The sequence below is a fragment of the Microtus oregoni genome, unplaced genomic scaffold, assembly GCF_018167655.1.
Source record: "Microtus oregoni isolate MIOR12 unplaced genomic scaffold, Mior012 000014F_ref0000157, whole genome shotgun sequence".
Classification (NCBI taxonomy): domain Eukaryota; kingdom Metazoa; phylum Chordata; class Mammalia; order Rodentia; family Cricetidae; genus Microtus; species Microtus oregoni.
In genome coordinates, this window is record NW_024543073.1 from 18,561,284 (window position 1) to 18,586,368 (window position 25,085).

The 25,085-nt window shown below is 46.6% G+C and overlaps 1 protein-coding gene across 2 annotated transcripts in view; it reads right to left on the reverse strand.

The window, feature by feature from the left end:
- Positions 1-1,435: 1,435 nt before the first annotated feature.
- The window catches only part of Gcnt4 (glucosaminyl (N-acetyl) transferase 4), a 28,801-nt gene continuing 5,151 nt past the window's right edge, over positions 1,436-25,085 (reverse strand). For both annotated transcript variants that reach the window (XM_041663165.1, XM_041663164.1), the window contains exons 2-3: positions 15,003-15,119; positions 1,436-5,240 (exon numbers count right to left, since the gene is read on the reverse strand). In XM_041663165.1, coding sequence (XP_041519099.1) covers positions 3,830-5,239 — 1,410 coding nt within the window. In that variant the 5' untranslated portion in view covers position 5,240; positions 15,003-15,119 and the 3' untranslated portion in view covers positions 1,436-3,829. The remainder of the gene's footprint in view (positions 5,241-15,002; positions 15,120-25,085) is intronic.

Consider the following 25,085-nt stretch of genomic DNA (forward strand, 5'->3'; position numbering starts at 1 on the left):
GGATATACAAAACCCTTGGGGATTTACAGAAAAGCTAGGTGTGTGACTATTACTGCATTAGCAAAGCCTGCAGGCACTGGTGTTGTAGAATATTATTTGAACAAGGTATAGATGTGTTACATATATTTATGCTGTGGAATATTACTTTAGCTATGTGAAGGTGTGTTGCATTTGTTTAATTATGTACAGATGCGTTGCATTTGTTTTACCTTGTCTGTCTTAGGCACCTGATTGGTTTAATAAAAAGCTGAATGGTGATTAGCTAGCCGGGTGAGGAATAGGTGGGGCTGGTGGGCAGAGGGAATAAACAGGAGAAACCTAGGCTCAAGTGAAGAAGAGAAGAATGAAGAGAACGTGGGGGAAATTGAGGGATGCACCTGGGGCTGAAAGCCAGGTAACTGCTAACCAGACATGAAGCAGTGAAAGGAAGACATACAGAAGGAAAGAAAGGTAAAAAGCCCTGGGTCAAAATGTAGATGAAGAGAAACAGTTTAAGTTATAATAGCTGGTGGGACAAGCATAAGGTAAGGCTGAGCATCCATAACTAATAAAAAGTGTCATGATTTGGGAGCTGGTTGTTGGCCTAAAAGAAAACATTTGGTCCACACCAGTGGTGGCCAGTCCTGCTTCTCTATGAACTTTCAACGATGATAAGAACTCTTCCAAGGGAAAAAAGTCCCCTTTCTCCAGTGATTAAGGGGCTAAAAAGTGAGCGCTCTTTCCAGAACTTCTGGAAAGTTATTAGGCAAACAAGATAATTAATCTCAGAAACCTAGATAATTAATCTTAGGAGAGGAACCAAAGTGGAGAACGATGACAGGCAAGCCTGGAGGGTTCTTTTGAGCCTTCATCAAATGAAGCGGTTGAGTTCCTGGGTCTGTCTCCCTAGTGTGATGCCCTGCAAACCCTTTTCACCTGAGAGAAAAGAGCTCCGCTCTCTTCACCTCCTAGGCCAGCGAGACCAACCGTGGGGGCCAGCATGTGCACAGACAGGAAAGTGCAACCGCCCACGGAGCTTGATTGGAGGAGCACCAGCACATACTAGCAGCATAATTAGAACAATAAATCGCTATTTCAAACGCATCCATGGGAAATTTATTACTGAAATGGTAAACACGGACAACACAATCGAAGGAGTTCAGAGAGAGATAAGAAAACAACTGAAGAACATCAACAACAGAAACGATTTTAATTTACTTAACAACACATTCACTTTACATTCCCCAGACTGTCATTTTATTTTCTATGAAATATAGAAGCATGTATATATTCACATTCAGGAAGTCAAGAGAAATCTTTGTTTCACCTTATTATGCTATGTGCATGAGTGTTTTGCCTGCATGTATGTCATGTCCATGCGTCATGTGTGTGCCTGGTGCCAGGCCAGAAGAGGATGTTGGATCCCCTGGAACTAGAGTTACAGACAGTTGTGAGCTGCCACGAGGGTGCTGGGAATTGAACTTGGGTCATCTGGAGGAGCAGCCTGCGCTCTTAACTGCTAGGCATCTCTCCAGCTCTGAAATTTTAACTTTCAATGATATTTTTATTTAAGATAGATGAAACAAAAATAGCAATTCTGGCTTTTCAGTACATACACATCTATGGTACAGTAGCTTGATCACATAATATATTGTGAAGGCTTTCATTATTCTTCTAATATTCACACATGATTTGTAAACTCTCATCTTGGAGTAAATTAGAGTCTAAGTTCAATAAATACTATACAAAGAACAATTACAAAGCAGTGTTGAGCAGGCTCAGACTGGGGAAGGGCTTGTATAGCAAAAGGTTTCTGTAAGAATCAGTTCTGAAGGCGAACAGGGAACGTGCAAAGTTCCCAAGAGCCTGTGCTTTGGCAAGTTCCCCAAAACGTGAGCAGCTAATGTTTCTGGGTCCGGAGAAGCATGTCCACAGGGAAAAGAAGGCATTACCATGTCTTTGTCTGATCACGTCCACTTTCTAATAAACAGGAAGCGGGGCCTTTCTCTCCAGAAAAACAAGGGGCCACGTAGTTGCTTCTCATCTGTTGTACTTACATTCTATTTGACTAAAGTCATAAAAACAAAAAGAGAATCTTTTTCTTATTAAACCAAGACCTTTGGAGTTTGACCCTGGATGGCTAGTGAAGTGTATCTTATCCTCATTCCCTGTGTAAACCAGCCAGACAGCATGTCAATGCTACTGGCTGTAGAAGAAACTCCCATGCCCTGGCAGGGCTTTTTCTCAGACCTGAATTTGGTGACAGAGGTTCCCTCAAGGCAGAGGCCTCTCTTTGTGTTTAAGTCTCACAGTAAAGTTGGGACCTGTGTTTGTCTTATACTCTTATCACACTGATATTTCAACATTTCTCTCCAATTTATGTGGCATTTCCCTGGAGTCGCACAAAAACCTGTTAGGAAGCCACAAGTATTTGTGTGCTCAGTGCACAGAAGCCCAGGGAGAGTGGAATGATAGCTTCTTCAGGCCTCACCCTCCAACAGAACTGGGCAGGTTCTCTGCAAAACTCAAACTCAATAAAAATGTATAATTTATCTTTGTGTGTGTGTGTGTGTGTGTGTGTGTGTGTGTGTGTGTATGTGTATGCAGATGGGTGTAGGTGCCCTTGGAGGCCAGAAGAGGGCACTCTATTCTCTAGAGCTGGAATTACAGGCAGTTGTGAGCTATCTGGTATTGGGTCTTCTGCAAAAGCAGCAGTTAAGAGCTCTTAACTGTCAAGACACCCTCCAGTTCCCCTGAAACTTATCTGTGTGTGCCCATTAAATGATTCTCTTAAGTGCTAGTATTTGTAAAATAAAGAAAACAATACCCCCTTTGATGCTCAGTTGAGAAAAAGACTACACTAACTTGGAGTGTTTATTATTTTGAATTGAATTTGGATTCCATTTTGCTGAAAAAGAAAAATGTGTAAGCAATCACAATAACTTCCTGGCTGAGTTACCTAAGAAAGAACTAGCAACTCCATCAGAAGCGTGCTACTGTGGCAAGGGCACATCCACAATGTCAACCTATCAATGTCAACCTACCTTAGGCCTGAGGTTCTGCTGGGTGACAGTTTGAACTAGTAGTCAGTTTGATTTTCATTAGTATGTGTGCTATAAAGAACAAATGAATTAGAAAGAGAGTTGTTCATGACACCATTGTGCAAAGGATGAGTAAAGAGGCCCTTTGCTCCTCTTCCGGACATCGCCTGTCCCAACCCACCTACCACCCGGGCCCTCTGCCTTCTCAGACAGTCATACCCGACGAATATCACTCCAGCAGCATTCTGTCTGTCCTGAATCAAAAAGTGAGGCACCGAAAGGTAAGTTACACTTTGGCAAGCAGGCGATCAGACAATTCTTTGCGTTTCTCTGAGGTAGTGGAATCCTAATAGTCTAACAGTTCAAAAGTGTCTCGGTTGCTGGACTAAGGAACAGGTAGAGAGCTGGCCTCGCACTCACACCCTTTCAGAGACTAGTGGCTGTGATCAGCACATACTCCAAAGTCCTCTCCAGTAGAACCCTTATTGTTACATGGAAAACACGAAAACACCACAGTGGCCACGTTAGGAGGGTGAGCAGTGCTTCCTGAGGGCACAACTCATTATGACTTGAATTTAATCCCTGCATGTCTTTCCGTAAAGTGCCTGGAGCAGTGTCAGGTGCTCAATAAATGTGATATCACTAAACATTTGAGATCTCTGACTCAGTAAGAGAACAAGCAAAACCAACATTCAAAACCCAACCAACTGCAGGCTCACGGTCCATGCATGGAATTCTAGAGAAGGTTCAACCTTGGAAAGCATTAAGTTCTGATGGTGTTGGGCAAGGCTTGGGTCCACAATTCCATCTTAACTCTTTGTGTTAGACATTCCCAGCTCCATGGTGCTCTTACGATGGCGTGTGACTCTGGGTTTTCTACCTGTAATGAACTTTTGTGAAGACAAAGTGATGAGCTTTCTCTGTTGTTCTTCAAGTTTTTCTGCTAGACATTTAACCAAGACGGGGTCCACTTTAGAATCAAATTTATTAGCAAACCAATGCCCTTCTTTTATAAGCCATCGTAATTCTGCAGCGCCGTAGATACACACACTTCGAAGGTGCGAGCCAGTGCAATTGGGATAGAAGAAGCCTTCATAATAATTCCATTTGACCAGGCGGGTCTTACTCTGTAGGTCAGATACATCCTGGGCCGATCTGGAAATTTCTCCCGGTATTCCTGGTATCCGGGTCAAGGTAGCCCAAAAGTGTTCATCGGGAGAGTATGTATCTTTAGACCAGGCAAAAAAGTCTTCAACAAGGGAGCTGTTGAAGATATATTTAACAAATGCCTGACTTAGAACAAAATAGGCACTGCCTACGAACACCTCAATGTTATGAGGTGGAGCCTCCTTGGAGATGTTTGTCCTTACTGGGAGCTTCATGTATTCGTAAGGCACCGATCTGAGCTCATGATGGTAGGTAAACCTTTCCATTTTGCCAGTAGGAGGTTTCACTGTCTCTAACATATTCTGGCCTTGGAGTTTTTTCAGCTCCGACACTAATTCGAAATTTGACTTGAGGGGAAAGTCTTGCCCACACAGGTTGATGACATACTTCCACTGAACTGAAGATTTGAGAAGGTCTGATAGGCAATTCAAGTCAGCCTGGAGCCTGGATATGTGGGCATACTCCACAGCCTCCAGTCTGGAAGCGATGAAGATATTGGAGAAGCACTTAGCTAAGTTGTTCATGGCGGTTTTGAACTCGTTTGGTGACTTCAGGTCATAGTGGATGCAGTAAAGATTGTGCTTGTTGTAAATAGCGTGAATTAGCCTCTCAACCATAATCGCATCTTTGTGGACGACCAGCGAGTAGGCTATTGGGAAGCTCTTTTCCTCTCTTGAAACAAGCTTCTCATGGTACCGTCTGAGGGTCTGATAAATATCACAGTCGCTGGTCATCGCCACAACGTCGCCATCCTCCAGGTCTATGATGTTTTGTCTTCTGATTTCCAAACTCTTGCCGATCTCCAAAGGCTCCTGCTCGTAGATCCCTGAGCAGTTAACTTCATACCTGACTTCATCCTGGATGGGGGGGAACCTGTTCCTCACAAAAGGGGAGGTACTTAGGGAATATTCAACTAAGTAAATGTCTCTTTGAGGGAAGAGGAGCCGGCCCACATTCAGAAGTTTTAACAAGGAGAGCAGCCATAGTGTTAAGAAGAGGACGAAGAGCTTCTGCTGGAGTGTGTATTTAGAGCAACATCTGAATATCTTCATTCTGCAGAGGAGAAAGGGATGGCAGCTGTTATTAACTAATCTGACGAGAAAAATTCAGTTTAATCTAAAGTTTATTGGGTACCACCTACTACATGCCACACAGAGGGCTGAATCCAAAGATAAAGGAAGCAAAGTCCTGAGCAAATCCAGAAATAATGAAATAGAACTATATTGTCAGGGAACTTTGTGAAGGTCGGTGTTAACTGACATTAGCTCATTTAGAGAGATGCTGGTTATCAACCAGAGCGGATGATAATAACCAGCCGTTCACTGGTACAGTGGAGGGCTGGCTCCAGGACTTCCAGGTGATGGACAAGATCCGCAGAAGCCCAAGTTCCTGAGATAAAATGGCTTAATATTTGCATATAACCTATACACAATTTCCTACATGCCTTTCTCTGTTTCTAGGCAACCTACGATACTTAATGCGGAACCCGCGCAATGCTTGTTCACGAGGATTCATCACAACACCGGGTTCAGGGCAAATTCAAGTTTTGCTTCTAGGAACTCCCTATAATTTCCCTTTTCAGGTTTTCTAATGAGTTTTGCTGAATTTGCAGACAAGTGGCCCACAGATACGAAAGGTTGATTACACACTGCGTCTCGTACAGTCTGCATCTCGTCTTAGCATATTTGAGGCAGGGTTACCATGGTTTGGGTAGCAGCTGAGAGAACTAGATGAATCAAGAGGCTCTCAGAGATGCAGTGACTCACTTGAAGCCCAAACGATCATTGAGCCTCATCCAACCTTTGGATGTTGACGATGGAGGCCAGAGGTCAGTTAGGAAAAGTTCAGAAAACCCCACTTCAGGAGTCACATCAGACAGACTGTGAGATGTACAGACTGTAAAAACTGCATAAACCTTCTTTCTTTACTTGTTAGTCCCCATTTCCTCATAGGAATTCGCAATATAACCTTCAGAATTTGCAATATAATCTTCAGGTTGGGAATGGGTCAACACTCGTTCAGGGTAGAGTTATAAAAGTGGCCTTGGATTTACAGTGTGTTGCCTTGAAGGTGAAAGAGTCAGTTTTTTTCCCCCCACAGCTTTGTAAGAGTAGGCAGAAACGACCTTGAGCCAGAGTGACCAAGACTCAATTACTGTGTGTATTTGGAAGAGCAAAAACTAAGACCTGACAGTAGACCAAGACCTCGGAGCTGAGGCCCTCATTCAACAAAGATGCTGTCTGGACCCGGCAGTGGCATGGAGAAGATGGGGTAAATCTGAAGCGTGTTTATTACCCGATCTGTGAGTGCACACGTGAGCTGAACGGAAGGCGATTACTCTCACTAGATTCCGAGTGGATGGTCTCACCATGTGTGGAGACAGACACCAGGACAGCGAGGAGGGCAAGCCCCGTTCTGACTGCACTGAGCCCAAGTGCCTTCAGAATTTCCACACGGACATGCCCACCAGGGGACCAGAACGGCCACCACCTAAGTTTGGGTGGGAGGTGAGGGCTGGAGAGAAATGGAATTGAAAACCGTGGTGGTCAGGCTGAGTACGGAGGAGACAGCAGTGAGCTGAGAAAGGGACTCCAGGCAGCCGCAGAGCATAGGCTGGGAAGCGGCTCGAGGAAATGTAACCCTGCAGCACAGATGAAGGGCACCAAGTTGCAGACTCGGAAGTCTGAACACACATGTGCAGAGATGCTGTGCTTTGATGAATTGAGACAGGAGATGAGTCGATTCCCAGTGCGCTTTGAGGGTCCCCGGCTCTTAATTAGCATAAATTAATCTTTCCCTTGGCCAAGTGAGATGTTTAAAGAGACTGACACAGGCTCCCAGAGCTAGCACACAGTGGTTAACCTAACAACCAGCTTCAGATTTACATAAAGAGATAAGGGCCAGCTGTCTGCTTGTTGCCAGGGCCTCAGCATCTACGTTCCTGCCTTTCTTGGGTTCAGTGAGTTTGAGCTGCCAGGAAGCCAGGGCTAGCTGCTCAAAACAGGCCAGTCCCAGAGGACTGGGCAATGGCAGGTGGGGTGTGTGTACTCTAAAAAGCCCTCTGGAACTGGCTCTTACTCTCTGCTCTGGCCTTTTCTGGTCAGGGACAGGGGTGAGTTCCAAAAGAGAAAGGGGAGGTACTGGGACAGCCCAGGCCTGTCCTGGCTCTCTGAATGTCTGTCTGCTCCCCAGAGATCTTTCAGGAAGATAAGCTTGTCTGGCTAGGGCCAGACAAGAGGCACCTTCCAGTATTAGTAACCTGTCCCAAGTCAAAATAAAACTATTCTTATCCCAACCATGGTCCTTTAACTAAAAGCGCCTCAGTGTGGGGGGAAGGACACAAAGCTGGGTGGCTAGGGAAGAGGGGGGACCTGGGAAGAATTGGGGGGAGGAAGGAGAATATGATCAAAGCATGTGGTATAAAATTCACAAAGAACAAGGAAGGAGCTTGCAAAAAGAGGAATTAAGAAAAGAAAAAAGTAAAAGGCCACGGAGGTGGCATGCCCTCAGATTTAATGAGTTCCTGCCAGTTCCTAAACAGGGACACTGGCCTGTTTCCAAGCTGCTGGCCGTGCTGAGAAAGCAGTCCTGTATCCTGGGCCCCAGCTGAGGGAAAGCTCCTCTAGGAGGCCCAAGGAGACTAAAATCCCCAGCGTTGGCTTGGCCTTGGCCTCCTCCTGCTCCTGCACACAGTGAGCTTGGGCTTAGCCAGTGGGCTCTGCAGAGGACAGCATGATCCCACTCGCAGCTGCAGGGGTGAAGGTGAACAGCACCTATAAATTACAGTCCCCCATCCTCCTGTCACCTGCAGCCCAGACCCGGGAGACCCTGGCACCTCAGGTACTGAGGATGTAAAGGAGCCCTGAGACCCTACCTGAGGCTGAAGGGTGGGCTCAGCTAAGCTGTCCCCACTGCTCTCCACTGCTCCCCACTGATCAGTATTCAGTACCTCCTGTAAACAATACGCTGGCCACTTTCCTCTCTAGGCTGGTGGGCAGGCAGCAGCTTGCTGGCTGGGAGTATAAAACAGTTACATTCTGAATGACTTCCAGTAGAAGAAGAGAATGTCCCTTCTTAACTGGGTGGACAAGGAAGTTGTCTTGTGAAGTCTGTTACCATAAAGACATGAGTTCCTAGCCATGACAATCAAACCGGAAGAAGAAAATGACAGCAAGGTTCCTATAATGATTCCGAAGGAGATCATTCCTTACTAAAGTCCCAACAGGAAAGACATGAAGCCTTTCCTCAATCCGTGATCTCCCCAGCTCTCCTGGCATTGCTAGAGCTAGGAGGCAGCAACATTGAGTACCAGGATGCACAGAGGCTAAGTACCAATGCTTGCATGCAGGGCCAAAGACTATAGTCACCAGCAGCTGTCCAGCCATCTTTGGAGCCCAGGGCCATCGGAGCAAGAGGATGCGCCTTCCTCTGGTGAGGAAGGGGACTAGTAGATCAGGAACAAGAGTAAGATGACAGGAGAGAAAAGTACTGAGTAAGTTACAGCTTTTAGGGATCAAGAACTGAGGATTGAAAAGATGGCTCAGTGGTTAAGAACACGGGCTGCTCTTCCAGAGGACCCAGGTTAGAGCCCCAGCATCCACATGGGAGCTCACAACCATCTGTGACTCTATGTCCAGAGGATTCAATATCCTCTTCTGGCCTCCGAGGGCACTTCACACATGTGGAGCACAGACATGCATATGGGAAAACACCCACGCACATAAAATAAAATAAACAAAGAATTTCATTCTTATAGAGCTAGAGCTTCTCAGGAGCTTACCAGACACGAGAGAGGGAGAGAGAGAGAGAGAGAGAGAGAGAGAGAGAGAGAGAGAGGAGAAGAGAGAAAGAGAAGAGGAGAGGAGGGAGAGAGAGAAGACACAGAGAGAGAGAGAGAGAGAGAGAGAGGAGGGAGAGGAGGGAGAGAGAGGAGAGAGAGAGAGAGAGAGGGAGGGAGAGAGAAGTGGTGGGTTTTAGGATGTCACGGAGTTTAGCTTGAGGACCCTGGGGAACTCAGTAGCTAGCTGTGTCTAGCTAACCTCTCTGAAGGTCAGCTGTTTTTGCTTAGGACAGGATTTAGAAAGTCAGCCCTCCAGCCCCCAGGGTCTTAAACTGTGTGCTGCATATGGGGGCCCATAGCTGAGTATGGAGTTCATGAAACATTTAGTAAAATAAAAGACTTCCCTTGTTTTCCTGTAAGGCTTCTTCTAACTCATGACCAGCTTGCTTAACACATCTTGGAGCCTTTTCGGTTCTCTCATTATACAGGATTCACTGTGTGTATCTATCTTAAAAGCTTGACTTCTATTTTGTAGTTATGTGTATGCATGTGCACCTGTCTGGGGAAATGTGCACATGCGTAAGTGCCCACCGAGGCCCGAGGAGGGCCTTGGATCTCCTGGAGCCGGAGTTACAGGAGGTTGAGAGCTACCTGACATGGGTGCTGGGAATTGAACTCAGGTCCTCTGCAAGGGCAGTATATGTCCTTAACCACGGAGCCATCTCACCAGCACCCGGGCTTTTAAAAGTAGAATCTGTAAGGCCATTTTATGTGGACAATGTTAAGAACATGAATGCCCTATTCCTGAACAAGGTAGGAGGTGGCAATGCCACAAGGATGAGTGGCAAACCCTTCCCAAAGCCTAGACTCACAGTTAATGCCGTTTACCTGGGTTTGCAGCCCTAGAGCCGGAACCCAGAGCCCCATGTAAGCTAGGCCAGTTCCACTGCACCTCCATCTTTTGCCTATCTTCTCAATCTACCCCTGAAGCTTCAATACAAGCCCAGTATTTTAAAGTCAGTGCCCCACAACCTCCAGCTCAAACTCTTTGTTAATTCAATAGCATTGCTCTGGAGGTGGACTTACTCAACGTGGTTCCGGATTTCTATATGCGTAACTCAATCCCTTCAACAGACTTTATAATGAGATGGTAACTGCCAATATCCATCTTTTTAAAGAAAAGAAACTGAGGCATATGAGACAAATAAAAAACTACCCAAGAACAGGGGTTGAAACCTCTCCTCCCACAGAGGGGGCCTTTTCCATGATGGTGGTTGCAAAGCTTCTCTGGTCATGGCTGGGTAAGCAGGGATGTCCCTTCCTCGGGCTTTCTCCTTATGTTAAGTCTCCCCGACTCTAAACTCAGTTTTACTAATGTCTCAAATTTAAAAGAAAATCTCCAAAAATAAAACAAAACAAAACCCCACATTGTCCAAGAACCAGATATGGAAAGTGTAGTGTTGGAGCTTAGAGCCAGGAAGTCTTGGCACACACAACCCCATCACCTGGATATGAGGAGGAACAGTCTCCAGCTTTTCCCATAATAGTTTAGCCCTTGAATGACGTTCCCACTGGAAGTCTTGCATAACTGTCCTAAAGCAGAGATAAATGGATTCCACTCATAAGACACTAAACCTGTCTGAGCCAGAACCTGCATGGAGAAGTAACCTTTGGGGACCTAGGTGGTGTCTCCTGAAGCCCCAGGCCCAGGCTCAGAGCTTGTCACTATGCAGTTGGGGCTGTCTGAGACTTCCTGAGTGTTTTTTCAGACTTTCTAGATGAAATCTCTCTCCAGGAAGAGAACATTCCCTCCACGCACCTTTGAGTCTTTACACTTTGTTTTATTAGGTGTCAGCTTGAAAAATAGGGAATGAGAAGCTTGTTAACTTGGAAATGGCAGGATTTTTTTTTTCTTACAAAGTAGAGCCATCATTCATCACACAAGGACAGAAATAAAAAAATGAGCACATTTAAAAAAAAAAACAAAAGTAAATAAAAACCCAGATCTCCTCCTAGACAGAGGGAATCTGGTGTGCAATGGCCGGATGAGCTAAGGTGCTACCCAGGCGTTTGATCTCAATGAGGCCATGATCCTCATCACCTCACTCATCACCTACCACAGAAAATTCTGGACTGCGGCCCTCAGGTGCGAGGATGACTCAGCTCCAGCGCGTTTCTGCAACGCCCCCACAGTAACTCAGAGTTGTGCAAAGGAGTTGGAGGACAAGTTTCTCTCCGAGTTTACTCGCTCTTTGTTCTAGTCTAGAAAGAACATGGCAAAGGCCAATGCCTGTCCCAGTGTGGAGCAGGTAAATACGGTACCTATGCAAAACACAAGCGCCTAAAAAACTCCAGGTACATGAAGACAGCCCTGGAAAGGCAAGACCTCATTCTCATTTCATTAAAACAAAACAAAACAAAAAACAACAACTCAGGAAGTCAGAGAAGCCAGTAGTAGGGAACAAAGCTTGCAGTGATCCATAACTTGGCGTGACATTCTGTGGACACCATTGGTGTAGAAGGTCCTTCTGTTTATGTGTTGCTTTCATTGGTTAATCAATAAAGAAACTGCTTGGCCTGATAGGGCAGAACTTAGGTAGGCGGAGAAGGCAGAACTGAATTCTGGGAGAAAGAAAGTAGAGAGGGAGAGCCGCCATAGAGATGCCAGGTCAGACATGCTAAATCTTTCCTGGTAAGCCACGACCTAGTGGTTATATACAGATTAAAAGAAATGGGTTAAATCAAGATGTGAGAGTTAGCCAATAAGAAGTTAAAGCTAATGGGCCAAGAAGTAATTTAATGAATACAGTTTCTGTGTGATAATTTTGGGTGTAAGCTAGCCGGGCGGCCAAAACACGGGGCCCCGCTCTCCCTACAACACACCATGTCCTTCCAGCCTGATTTTAAGATGTCCTCCGTGCTCCCCAGGCCCTTAAGGGCGGCTTCACTATACAGGCACTGTCCTACCCTTTTCTTTCACCCACGATAGATACTATGCTTTTCAACAGGAACAAAAACATGCAATCATAGTTTCTTTTTCTAGGTCTTTCCCACCAGTGCTTAGTTAACAAATGCACAGTTCCCAAAGAAACCCAAATGAAAAAATCTTGAGACTGAAAAGACTTTCAAGGTGACAGAGACTCCAGTCCTCCAAAGGTGGCTGCCCATCACAGACCCTCACTTCAGGGCTGGGATGCTGGGAACACGTTTTCTCCACTACACATGTGGCTTAGTTTGCTCCCACTGCTATGACAAAATACCATAAATTGGGGAGTTTACCAACAACTGAAACTTATTTCTCATGGTCCTGGAAGTTGGGAAGCTAAGCTCAAAGTGCAGATCATATCTAGGGCTGGCTCACTCCAACTTTCAAGAGGGTCCCTTATTACTGTGTTGCCCCATGGCAGAAGGCAGGAGGGCATAGGTGTGGGAGAGGTGAGCCACTCCTTCACACCTCCGAGAAGTTCTCTAATTCCCTTCGTGACAGCTCAACCCATTGCATGATGAACTTCCTAGACATCTTCTATCACACTGGCAGTTAAGTTGTAACACGAATTTTAAGAGGACACATTCAGATTGTAGTAATTTGCGTTCAGCTAACCGTTGCTGGCCATCAAGGGACTCAACAGGGGGCAGGATCCCCAGTCCCTTATGTAGGCCCCTCATGGTGGCATCTAGCACAGTTTGGCTTGACCAGTCACTAAGATGGTCCTTACCAGACAACAAATATCTTCATACTGTCAGAGTCCATGGACTCAGGCCTGTCCCTTCTTAATGGTCTTTGCAGAATGTCAGTGTTAATTGTATGTACTTACTGGCAGATTGATGGGTTGGGCACTATCACTCTTCCTGCTTTTTCAGATGAGGAAATGAGTCACAGAAGATACACAACCTACTTTGGGTTACAGTGTGTAGAGGAGCCAGGACTTTCCATCATGACCCAATTATTACAACCACAACCCAACCCTGCCCTCCAGCCGCTCAGTGGTCTAGCGGAACTGGGACTAATAAATGGCTGATATACGGGTCTACTAAGTGTGCTCAGGAAATGCTAAACTATACAAAGTAGAACCTAGCTAAAGGACCGTCCCTGGTCTTCTCCTCAGGAAGAGTGTGATCCTGCCCAGCAGGCAGGGTGACCCTGTGTGGAGAAAGCAGCAAGGACTGTGTTGGGATAACTGTGACAATATTTTACATTAGAAACCTCCCCAGTTGTCCAAGAAACCACACTTAGAATTTCTGTCTCTGTGAAACATGTCTAATTGTCCAAAGTGTAGCTTGGGGCCACGAAACTGATGGGGGATTTCAGCTCAGGGCTAGTTCCCTTTGATGCATTAGCCAGAACCAGTCATGTGCTACTATTGAAGATATTTTGTTTATTAATCTCTGAGATTTCATACTGGGAAGGCATATTAGTCCTATACTATAGGAGCCCTTGGTTCTCTTTCCCGCTCTGACGGAGTCTCTCTAACCTAAGCCACATCAACTTTGCCTGCATGAGAAACAACCTCCTACATGGATGGCTTCCTTGTTTCTTCTAGTCCATTCTTCACGAGTGGATAAGACACGCCCTGCAAGCACACCTGCTCCCTGTGTGCCAAACCCTTCACTGGGTTGCCATTTAACATATAAAGCCAGAATTCCTTTCCTGTGACTGCTTTTCTCTACAAGTTCAGTTTATTCTTTCTCTCTCTCATTGAGCTTTAGGTGACAACTGTCTTCTGAGACCTTCTAGAACCCCTGTCTCCTCATGGCCTCAGGACCGACCTGTGTGCTTGTTCCTTAATCTAGACCACCTTTCCCTGGACCCTAGCCTGCTAGGGTTCTCACACTGTGGAAAAACAAATATATCATTCCCTGGGGTTCTCTCTGATTACCTTTTTCAATTCTCTCTCCAGCCTACCCACACTCATGCACTTTTTCCTGAGCCATCGCCACAGACAATACTCCATTTGCACTTGTTTGTAATCTGTCTTTAGACAGGAACACAAGGACCTCAAAGGCTTTGGCTGTCTGTCCATCCATGTCATCTCCCCCACCCCCCTGCTCCAGCACCAAGCACATTTATCCTGGTACACTGCAGCTGATCAACAGGACAAAGCCCAAAGACCCAAATTCTAGTCTGGGCTCTCCTATCTAAAGCTTCCTCAAGTGACCCAGCAAGCTATTAATCACAGGTATGCTTTTATGCCCAAAGTGTTAAGCTATTAAGCAGGATAACAGGTTCTCTATTTTACACAGTGATTGTGAAAGTCCTATGATACAGTGCATGCAAAAGCACTATAGGGAAAAAATGTTGGTCTGCAAACATCAGATTTTAGGCTCTCTGTAAGAAGAGTGGGTCTCCAGGGAAACCCAGAGCCAATACTTAGTTCCCTTCTGTCTTTCTGAAGAAGCATGTTCATTGTCACCCCTGTCCCCGCTATCCTAAATGATTCTCCATTCTTTATTCTTCAGCAACATGTTTCTGCTGACAGGAATTTGAACTTAGGTTCAGAATTCTCCCTGGGGTTTCGCAGCCATGTAGACCCAGACCTGCCCCAACTGTGAGAGACAGGAGAGAGTAGCTCTAGTTCAGGTTTTGAGGTGGTTCCCCCTTTCCTTTGAAACACTGGCTGCCGAGGGATTTCTTCCAAAGGCACCTAGGAGTGCACTGGAGCCCTCCCGAGCAGAGCCTCGGTGGTTCTAGTGCCCCATAGAGCGGTGCTGGCCATGTTCTATGTAGCAGAAGCTTTAGGTCTCTGCTCTCAGCCCCTCCCCACTCTTTTAGAGGTGACTCTCTGCAGTGGTTTTTGTGTTGGCCTCGGTTTGGAAAAGTCATCCCTAAGGACCACATAACCAACAAAACCGTCCCTAGTCTTTTACAGCATTATGAACACACAAAACACTCACAGACAGGGCCTTTGCAGTACCCTGTTGCAAGGATCACAGCCAGTGCCACTGTCTCAGAGTGGTTAACTAGGCTGTCTTCCAAAGGGGCGCTTGCCAGGCGAGCTACCACCGACAGCTTTCTCGCTATAAAATAGTTACATTACCTGCAGAGCAACAAGAACAGAGGCCTCAGTGGAAATGCGGGACGTGAAAGTCATTCTCCACACTGCTTCTTTAGAGCACGATTCTTCCTGCAGTGCCTCTTCCGGAGTCTTTCAGGTCTAGGGAGAGTCACAAGATGTGTAAGGTTACATGGGAAATGAGTAATTCATACCAAGATGTTTTGATCACACTGATAGCGATCCCTTGAGGTTGTGGGATATCTGGGTCGTAGTAATGCAACAGAGAGGCATAGAAACCAGCTAATATTCTGTAGTTACGGCAACCTGGGGAGTCGACTTGATTTTTGGCTTCTCTTATATGGTCTCAAGGTAAATAACGGAAGTAGTTCATGATCCAGCCAGCAAGGTCACCTCAATGCCAAGAGGTCCTAGCAGGAGTCAAAAATGCCAGAGGCTGTGAAGCCAATGAGATTTTCAGTTCATAGCACTCCATGGCCCTTATCATGGAGTAGATTATTGAATTTTTCCTCTAAAAATTTTTTTAAAAAGGATAGATTCCCCAAATCTATATGCCCTCAAATGTTAAGATTGTTGGGGGCTTGTGTGCCATGCCTTCCTGTCTGGCCACAAGGGACTGCAGAAAAGGAATGGATGGATGCATTAAACCTTTACCCTTGAGTTCCTTCCTTCCTTCCTTCCTTCCTTCCTTCCTTCCTTCCTTTCTCCACCTCTCCACCTCATTTAGCTTAGGTACCAAGAAAATCAAGCTGTGTTTGAAGTTTCATGTTTTAACCTTAAAATGTGGGTCAAGAATATTTTCGATTCCTTGTTCTATAAAGCAGAAAAATAGAATCAAAAAAGCATTAGTTGTGTGTGCACATGCATTCTTGCATGTGCAGGCAAAGGCCAGAGCAGGAGGGCAGGTGTCTTCCTCCATGGCACTCTCTTTTACTGCCTGGATGCGGGATTTCTCACTGAGCTGGAAGCCCGCTACTTCAACTAGACTGATTGGTCACTGAACACTTGGAATCCAACTATCTCTGCCTCCCAGTGCTGGTTACAGGCACACACAGTCATGTCTGGCTTATTTGGTTTCCAAACGAATGTTGTCAAACTCAGGTCTTCATGTTTTTATACAGCACCTGCTTACCCATTGAGCCACCTCCCCAGCCCTTGTCTATTTTATTAAAATGAACTTTATTGTGTTAGAAAGAAAAGAACTTCCCTCAGCTAATGTGTACAGGTGTGATGGTTTCTCTCCCCTTATATCTCTGGAAGCATTCATTTTGGTGTCATAGAATCAATTCCCTACTTAAAAAAACATTTTAAAGCTCTTTGTTTATTCCTATTTTATGTGCATTGGTGCTTTGCCTGAATGCATGTCTGTGTGAGGGTCTCAGATCTTCTAGAACTGCAGTTACAGACGTTGTGAGCTGTCATGTGGGTACTGGGAATCGAACCCGGATCTCCTGGAAGATCTCCCAGTGCTTTTAACCACTGAGCCGTCTCTCCAACCCCTCAACTCTATATTTTTCTCCTGGAATTAATTCCTCAAAAGCTCCATAACTCGCTGAAGACGTGTGAGTGACTGATTTCTGCATGCACATTTATGCCCTGAAATAACTGCATGTAGGGGAAAGCCCGGGACAAACAGATGTGAATCAGGGTATCTCCATCAGAAATGGCGGAGGCCCAGGCCTTGCCGCTAATGGCTGGCATGAACACACTCTATTTCAAGTTAGAAGAGTTTGCCCGTTTGTTCTCGGGGTTCAGTCTAAACAGTGGGAATCAATGACATTACTACTGCTCCTGTACTAATCAAGTCAAGATCATCTCGGCAGGGTGGCCCACATATGTAATTCTAGCACCCAGGCGTCTGAGGCAGCAGGATCATGAGTGAGAGGCCAGCCTAGGCTACACTGTGAGGTTCTCAAAATAAACACACACACACCACACACAGGCACCCGTGCACACATTTGTGCATGCACTGGTAAACACCACAGACACACCAACACACGTGTGCACCCACATGCACATTCCCATACACTCACAGGCACACACAGACATAGACACGCACTACACATGTGCACACAGACAGAGACACATGTACACTTCTAGGCATGGGCACATACACGTATGCACATATAGAAAGAGAGACACACATATGAGCACACACAATACATGTGCACCAGGAGGGGTACTTCTGTCATGACTGTACTGTTTAGTCGAAGATCTGTCGGCTCAGAAGCGCAAACTGCCTTGGAATCCTGTGTACACACAGAATACTGAGTTAAAACCCAGGAGCTCAAAATTAAGTGGGAGAGATAGAAGAAGATCCGCAGCAGCTGAGTCGATATTGCCAAGATAGGAACTTCCAAAGCAGGGATTTTTAATCTTTGCCAAAGTCCAATCCAGAAAACCCTGTGGTCACTGTGCAGCAGGCATCTCTGGCAAGGGTGCATTGGAACCACAGTTCCCACTCAGACAGCGGGCTGGAATATGCAGGTGGTGAGACAGACGAACACGGGCTTGCTTAGCTTACTAAATGTCTAAGCGAGCCTACACGCCAGTTGTCTGATGGACAGATGTGCTAGAACAGAGGTGTGGTGACATCAGAAACAGCGGGTTAGGGGGGACTTTGGTCTCTCAGAGAGTCCCTCTGTGGCTGGTAACAGAAATGAGCAACTTTGAAGACTTTCTTCCCACCTCCCATGTAGAAGAGCCAGGAATGGAAAGACTGTGAAAGCGGGGAGGTGTGGCTCTCTGTAGGAAGGATGTCCAATTTCTGTCCTTTTCTGGCTTTCTATTTTTCTGCCTGGAACCTAACATGACGCCTAGAGCCATTTTTAAAGAGATGGTACAAGCATACAGACGTACAGATGAAAGACGGTTGGTCTCAGCCTACCACTCCTCAAGCCACCGAGCCAATAACAGCAAACACCCCCTGCTCTGAGCGTTTGTTAGATGAGAAAAGCAAGCCCTGACATATTTAGGCAACTTGCACTTTGAAGGATGAACACAGGAAAAGGGTAATGATGCGTCTTGCTCTCTCAAATAGCAAAATTAAATTTAAATCAGGTTGAAGTGAGTACTTGCTCAACAGCACAATTCTGTCCACAGTCAAGTGCAAAAATATGTCTCAAATATGCTGAACTTCTCATCTGTCTAAATTTGGAGGTAGATGGAGGCTTTAGGTAAACATCTGAAGGATGGCAGCTGGCAAGATTTACCAAATTAACTTCAGTGCCGGCGAGAGCTGCAGCTGACTGACAGGCACCCTTCACCACATGGCAAGCTTGGTCTCCATGATCGCCAGGCAAGGGAGCGGTCCACACAAAGTCCCAGCATCACCCTGTAGGGCTCCCTTCTTGAAAGGCTCTTCTCATACGGGGACTTTAGAGGCAGGTTTTCAATAAAAAGATGTCAGTACCATGTGACTCAAAACCACTCTGAGCAGATCAGGTCACAGGTGTGCCCCTCACCCTGCCTTATGGCTGCGTCTCTCTTTTTGCCACCCACTTGCCCCCTCCATCTGACCTTTGGGTACATCCTACAAGTTTGGACCTGGAAATCAATGGTTCTAAATTTGAGTCCCAAGTCTGTCACCAAGGAGATGTCATGACTAGATGGCCTCTCCCTCCTGGGCTAGGGAGGAGCAATAAGAGCTCTGGTTCCCATGGCGATGAGATGGTGAGTTGAGTTGACACCCTTGGTGTGCCGTGACAGGAAAATCAGATAGCTGATGGTTAGGTTAGGTTAAGGCATTTAAAGCAGCTGGTCCAGTGACCAGAACAGGGAGTCCTGCTCAGGGCGCCCTGCCCACTCCATACCCAGAAACTGTATTTGAGAGGTGACCACCATGGGCTCTACAGGTACCTGAGGCCAAAGTCACAACAAAGGTTTCTATGCTTCTTGTGGTCCAGGGCTGTCAGATAGGGGTCCACAGCTGTATGTACAGCTATCTCTGCAAGCCTGAAAGTTTGAAAATACATTTTTATAAAGTAATCATAGGGATCATGGGAAAGGCAGAATAGACAGGATTAAAACCCTGTTAAAGACCCTGCTCCATGCTGCGACATGTTTGGTGCCTTGGTTATAAGTCTACTATCATTGCTTCTTTCTCAGTAATTCACGTGGTTATTCCTTCTTTTATTCTAAAACTTCCATTATTCTCTATTTATAAAGTAATTGAGGACCATAATGATCCTTTTTTTTTTGGAGCTGGCTAGGTCATCTGCTACAGGCACTTGCTATCAAGCTGATGACCTAAGTTCAATACCCAGACTCTACATGACAGAAGGAGAGAAGTGACTGCCACAAACTGTCCTCTGGTCTCCACATGTGCGAACACACACACACGCACATACACATACACACACATACACATGCATATACACACACACGCACACACACACACACGCACATACACACACAGCACACTAAATGTCATAATTTAAAAAAGATATGCTTTCTAATTTTGGTGGTAAAATATAGAGAACACAAAATTGATCACTTTCACCATTTTAAAATGCTCATTTACATGTGAAATTTACATCTTTACATTAGAGACAGCTACTGCTGTTGATGGGGTTAAGCATGCTGCACCTATATACACAGGCACCAAGCATGAGCGGGTGACTTTAGCCAGAGCACAGCTCTGCAGCAGCAAAGACTCCCGTGTGCTGTGCAGCCATCAGCACTATCCGTTCCTGAACTGCATCCCTTCCCAGAGGGACTTCGTGCCTACTGGATACGAGCTCCCAGTTCTCCCATATGCCCAGCCCATGGGCACCATCCTCCCACTGTTTCTAGGACTTTAACCACTCAAGAATCCACACAACAGGACGCATGCAGCATTTGGCCCAACGTAATGTTTTCAAGATTCACCCATGTTGAAGCATGTGCCCAAACGTCTTCCCTTTTGGAGCCTGAATAATCCCCCCCTGTAGGCCATGACATAGTTCTCTCACTCATTCCAGTCAGTACCTAGTGGGCATGTTTCCACGTTGCTGTGAACATGGCTGCATGAATAATTTCAGTTACAGCCTTCTTTAGAATATACACCTTATTCCTTGCTTTTCCTAAGGGAGCTTTTAATCAATTTTTGAGATACCATCTTACACCTGTCAGAATAGCTAAAATCAAAAACACCAATGATAGCCTTTGCTGGAGAGGATGTGGAGTAAGGGGAACACTCATCCATTGCTGGTGGGAATGCAGACTTGTACAACCACTCTGGAAATCAGTGTGGCGGTTTATCAGGAAATTTGGGATCAACCTACCCCAAGATCCAGCAATACCACTCTTGGGAATATACCCAAGAGATGTCCTATCATACTACAAAAGCAGTAGTATGAATAGCCAGAACCTGGAAAAAACCTAGATGCCCGTCAATGGAAGAATGGATGAAGAAAGTATGGAATATATACACATTAGAGTATTACTCAACGGTAAAAAAACAATGACAATTTTTTTTGATTTTTATGCCATGCACTTTGATCACATTTACCCCTAATTCAGCCCCACTAAGATTAACCTCCACTTCCCCATTTGTCCAGTTTTGTGTCTTTTTTTTTTAAATCCAGGTCTCCTATGTGCTGTTCACATATTTTTGGATCTGTGGTTTTTCCATTGCAGTGTGGAAATTACCAGGGGCCACACCCCAAAAGAAAACTGACCCTCCCTCTCTTGGCAGCAATCAACTGCCCCATCATCTCATTGTCCGCCCACCCAAGGAACACATCCTGTGTGCCTACCACACGGTCAGAGGCACCGTGTAGACACATCTATTTGCTGTGCTGCCTTGAACTTGGAAATGGGAGTGAGGTCCTGGACACACACACCGACGATAAAAGGGACATAAAACAAGCACATACGATGGGGGTGAAGTAGTTAATGAGGGCCATTTGCAAGCTGGAGAGCTGGGGAGCATCCCGGTCCAGTCCTGGTCTGGCTGGGAGACTGGACGTGCCCTGAAGAGCGGCTGGTATTGAGAAAGTCCAAGAGGCTGGAGTCTGGAATCAGCGGAGAATCCAGCAGCAAAAGCTGCACTTGTTTAGGGGAGAGAGGAACGGATAGAGCCCTGCTTTGACCTGGGCCCCTTTATCTGGAAGGATCAAGGTGATGGCCGCCCTGAAGATGTGCCATTGCCCCCCCCCCCCCATGTCGGTCCTTTTTAAAGATGCATCCACTTTCACAGTTCAGATGACCTCCTCAGTTCAGTTAGTGGCTGACCGAGACCAAGCATCACAGATAGCAGAGACAAGTTTTACAGACATGTTGGTAGATGGCATTTGGAAATGTCTCTCATGGGTATTTTTCTTGCTGTGGTGTTGACTTTCTTAGGATCCTTTCTCAGGCTCTCTTGTCCCATCCCACACTCTTCCTTCAGCTCTGCCAGCTCCTTATCATCTTGGCCGCATCCCCCGTGTTTTGTCTAGTCTTGGCAGCCTAAACCATGTCCGTCCTGTGTACCATCCCACATCTCTGTTCGGACCCATCTGCTGAAAGTCTCCGAATCTGGCAGTGGGGGGGGGCAGGGGGGGAGGCAGGATGGTGCCTGGGGAGAGCCAGGCCCTTAGTCTGCCAGGGTGGAATGTGGGGTGGATGCAGTCAGCCTAGTCTCTCGGCTGTATCACCTCCATACAGGCAAGCAGAAGGAAGGAAGGGAGGCAGGGAAGCTTGGTGTGCTTTCTGTGCTATTGCCAAGGGTCTGCCATAGCTGCTTCCCCACTGCCCCCACCAGGCGCTGCTCAGTCCTGAATCCTCTCCATCTTGCAGACCGCCAGGAGAAACGACAAGGCTTGCTGACCCCTGAAACAGATCTAAGCTGTGGCTGTAATTCTGGGATGAATGGCTATGCCAAACCCTTCTAACCACAGAACAGGGCTGCTTTCTCAAAATAGGCCATGGCACAGAGCAAGGCCCCCCGCTACCCCCCCGCAGGACCAGAAAGGGTTAGCCTTAAAGAGTGTGTTAGCTGCAATCTGTTTTCGACCTTCAGAACACACTGAAGAGAATCCTAGGCTTTAATGAGCAGCTTAGTCCATCAGGAGTTAGACCCTTAGTGACTCACGCTGCACTGCACAGACAGCCAATCCCATGGAGAGATAACCCACACTAGAAAGCAAAATAATGACACATCCAGATATGAGCCCCACACAGACATCCACCTGATAAGCCCCAGGGCACAGTCACGTTGAAACACTGCTTCAATAGAATCCACGTATAACTGTAGTCCCTAGGATGCCTTTGTGTAGAGTGTCTCTCTACTGTCTTGCTCGCTATAGTTACGCCAGAGTGTATCTAATAAAGTCTATTCTTGTCTTTGTTTTGCCTTGTCTTGAATTCTTTCACCACCCACACATCATTGGCCTGTCACCAAAGTCCCCACACAGCATAACCCATCCAAGATACCAGACAGGCTGATGGGACAAGCCTAAGTGCAATTAGGAGATCTCGGTCAAAGGGACAACCACATTTAACTTCCCTTTCTTTTTTTTTTTTAATTTTTTTAATTTATTTATTTATTAAGGATTTCTGCCTCGTCCCCACAACCGCTTCCCATTTCCCTCCCCCTCCCCCGATCAAGTCCCCCCCCCCCATCTGCTCGAAGAGCAATCAGGGTTCCCTGACCTGTGGGAAGCCCAAGGACTGCCCACCTCTATCCAGGTCTCGTAAGGTGAGCATTCAAACTGCCTAGGCTCCCACAAAGACAGTACGTGCAGTAGGATCAAAAACCCACTGCAATTGTTCTTGAATTCTCAGTATTCCTCATTGTCCGCTATGTTCAGCTAGTCCGGATTTATCTCATGTTTTTTCAGACCTAGGCCAGCTGGCCTTGGTGAGATCCCAATAGAACATCCCCATTGTCCCAGCAAGGAACTCAGGACCACGAGGGGTGCACCCACACACTAACTTCCCTTTCTAGATTAGAAGAAAAAGGTAAAACCTGGATAGCAGAGAGGATTGCCAAGTACAAGAAATAGAAGTTAAGAGCAGTCATGTTTAGGACACAATACGCCACCGTCAAATGTCACTCTTTTGGGACCTAATGCACTTGACAGTCAGAGGGGCAAGAGTTCTTTAGCCTTCATATTCTTAAAAGCAGGAGGCAAGGGGACTGAAGAGATGGGCAGTGGTTAAAAGCACTGACTGCTCTTGCAGGGGACCAGGGTCAGGTTCCCAGCATCTCCACAGCAGTTCCGGGGATCTGGTGCCCTCTTCTGGCCTCTGTGGGCATCAGGCAGGCATGTGGTATACAGCGTGCATTCATAACATAAAATAAAAACAACTACTTTTTCTTTTTTTTTAAGTTTAGGAGACAAAGTTCCCACACAAAACAAGCAAGCGCCCCGCTTCTTGTGGAAACCACGCAAAGCCTGCTGTGCTCGCTCGTCCTCCACACTGGACATTTTCCTACTGCACCCACCACCTGAGGCCAACTCTCTCGCCTTGGTCTTGTTCTCATAGCTGGAAACAGTCTGTCAGTTTTTCCTCTCTGCTCTTCCTTTCCTTATGGGATCTCCCTCGCCACATAAGTCTCCTATTGCACGCAGCCATAGCTACTGATCATGCAACAGGGATTCTATCTTAAGGCCTGCAAATAGCCTAAGAGAACAGAAGCAACAAGCCTGACTCCTGCACAGGGGAGATTTACTTCAAATACTAGAAAACTCCATCACCACCAGGTACTTTTCTTTTTGTCTGTTTTGTTTCGTCTTCTCATCCCAGAAGTAAGGAAGACCGTCCTATCCCAAGAGGTTTAGCGGCAGCTGGGGTGGAGCTTACTGGCAGGGCATGAGTCCAGCATGCCCAAGACTGCACGTTCATCCCAAGCACACAAGACAAAAACAAACAAACCAGAAACAAGGGGGTGGAGGTGGTAGCATCTTGGAGGGAAAACGGAAGCTTGACTTTGGGGATTCTAGATTTTGGTTTAAGTGGAAGCTTTACTGCAAGCAAGGGGAGACTAGCAGGGGGTAAGAACTTCATTACAACAGCGCATACTCTAGAGAGCCTGGCTAAATGCATTCCTGCTATACAGCTGTTCTGCTGTTTGCCTTTTGAAATTTTATCATTGTTTTTGAGAAAGGGTCTCACTACGTAGTCCTGGCTGCCCTCGAACTCACAACGCAGACCCGAGTGACCTTGACTCCTGAGTGCTGGGATTAAAGGCGTGTACCACCACGCCCAGCAACCTTATGACCTTTAAAATGCATTTTATCACCTAATTGCCCTCCTTTAAGGATCATAGAGGGGCACAGTTTTACACTTGAAGTCCTGGATCGTCTCAGACACCCGACTCAATCTAGACTCCAGCAGAGACACCAAGGCGACTCACAGAGGGGTTCTAAGGCACGAGTTTCACTTCCTGGATTCACTTTCGCGCCCCGCAGATTCACCCTCCCCCATAGGCCCTAAGCCTATGTAGAGACACTAGCAAGAGAAGCAAGCCGCTCTCACTGGCAGTTGCCCACCAGTGTGACCAGGGGCTGAGTACCTGTTTGGGGTTACATCGGCAGGGCGAGCACAAAAGGAGGACTTTCAGAACAGCAGAGAGACTCAGAGGCAGCTACTGCCAGGACCGACCACAGCCATTCTTCTCATGCTGGCTCCACAGGACTGCAAAAGAGGCCCTAGTTTTGTGTCTCATTAGTTGTGAGGAGGGCCACTCACAAAGACACTCACATGTCATTAATTCTTTGGCCTGGACCTCAGTGACCCAACTGGCAGAGGACACCGGCGTTAGGCGTGGTTTACAGGTCAGCTGATAGGTGCGAGACCCAGGCGGTTTTGTGGCACCTGGATCTGGAATGATGAGATTGAAACGCAAGAGAAAGGCATGGGCCCCAAACATCAGCTGTGCTCCCTCCACGGACCAGCGCTCACTGCAGGGGCATCCGTGGGCGGGCGGGTTGTTCTTTGTTTTGGCTGACTGCATTTGGCATGAGTCACTGTTCAGAATGAAGTTGCCAAAGGGGGAAGAGAAAAAGGTAGCAATACAAAACCGCCATTGCCTTGGATGGCTGAGAACCACAGGCTTGCAGAAGACTGCCGCCCTAAGGGATCTGAGAAAGCATTCCTCAGGAGGTCGGACCTAGATATCAGGGAGGGACAGCCCAC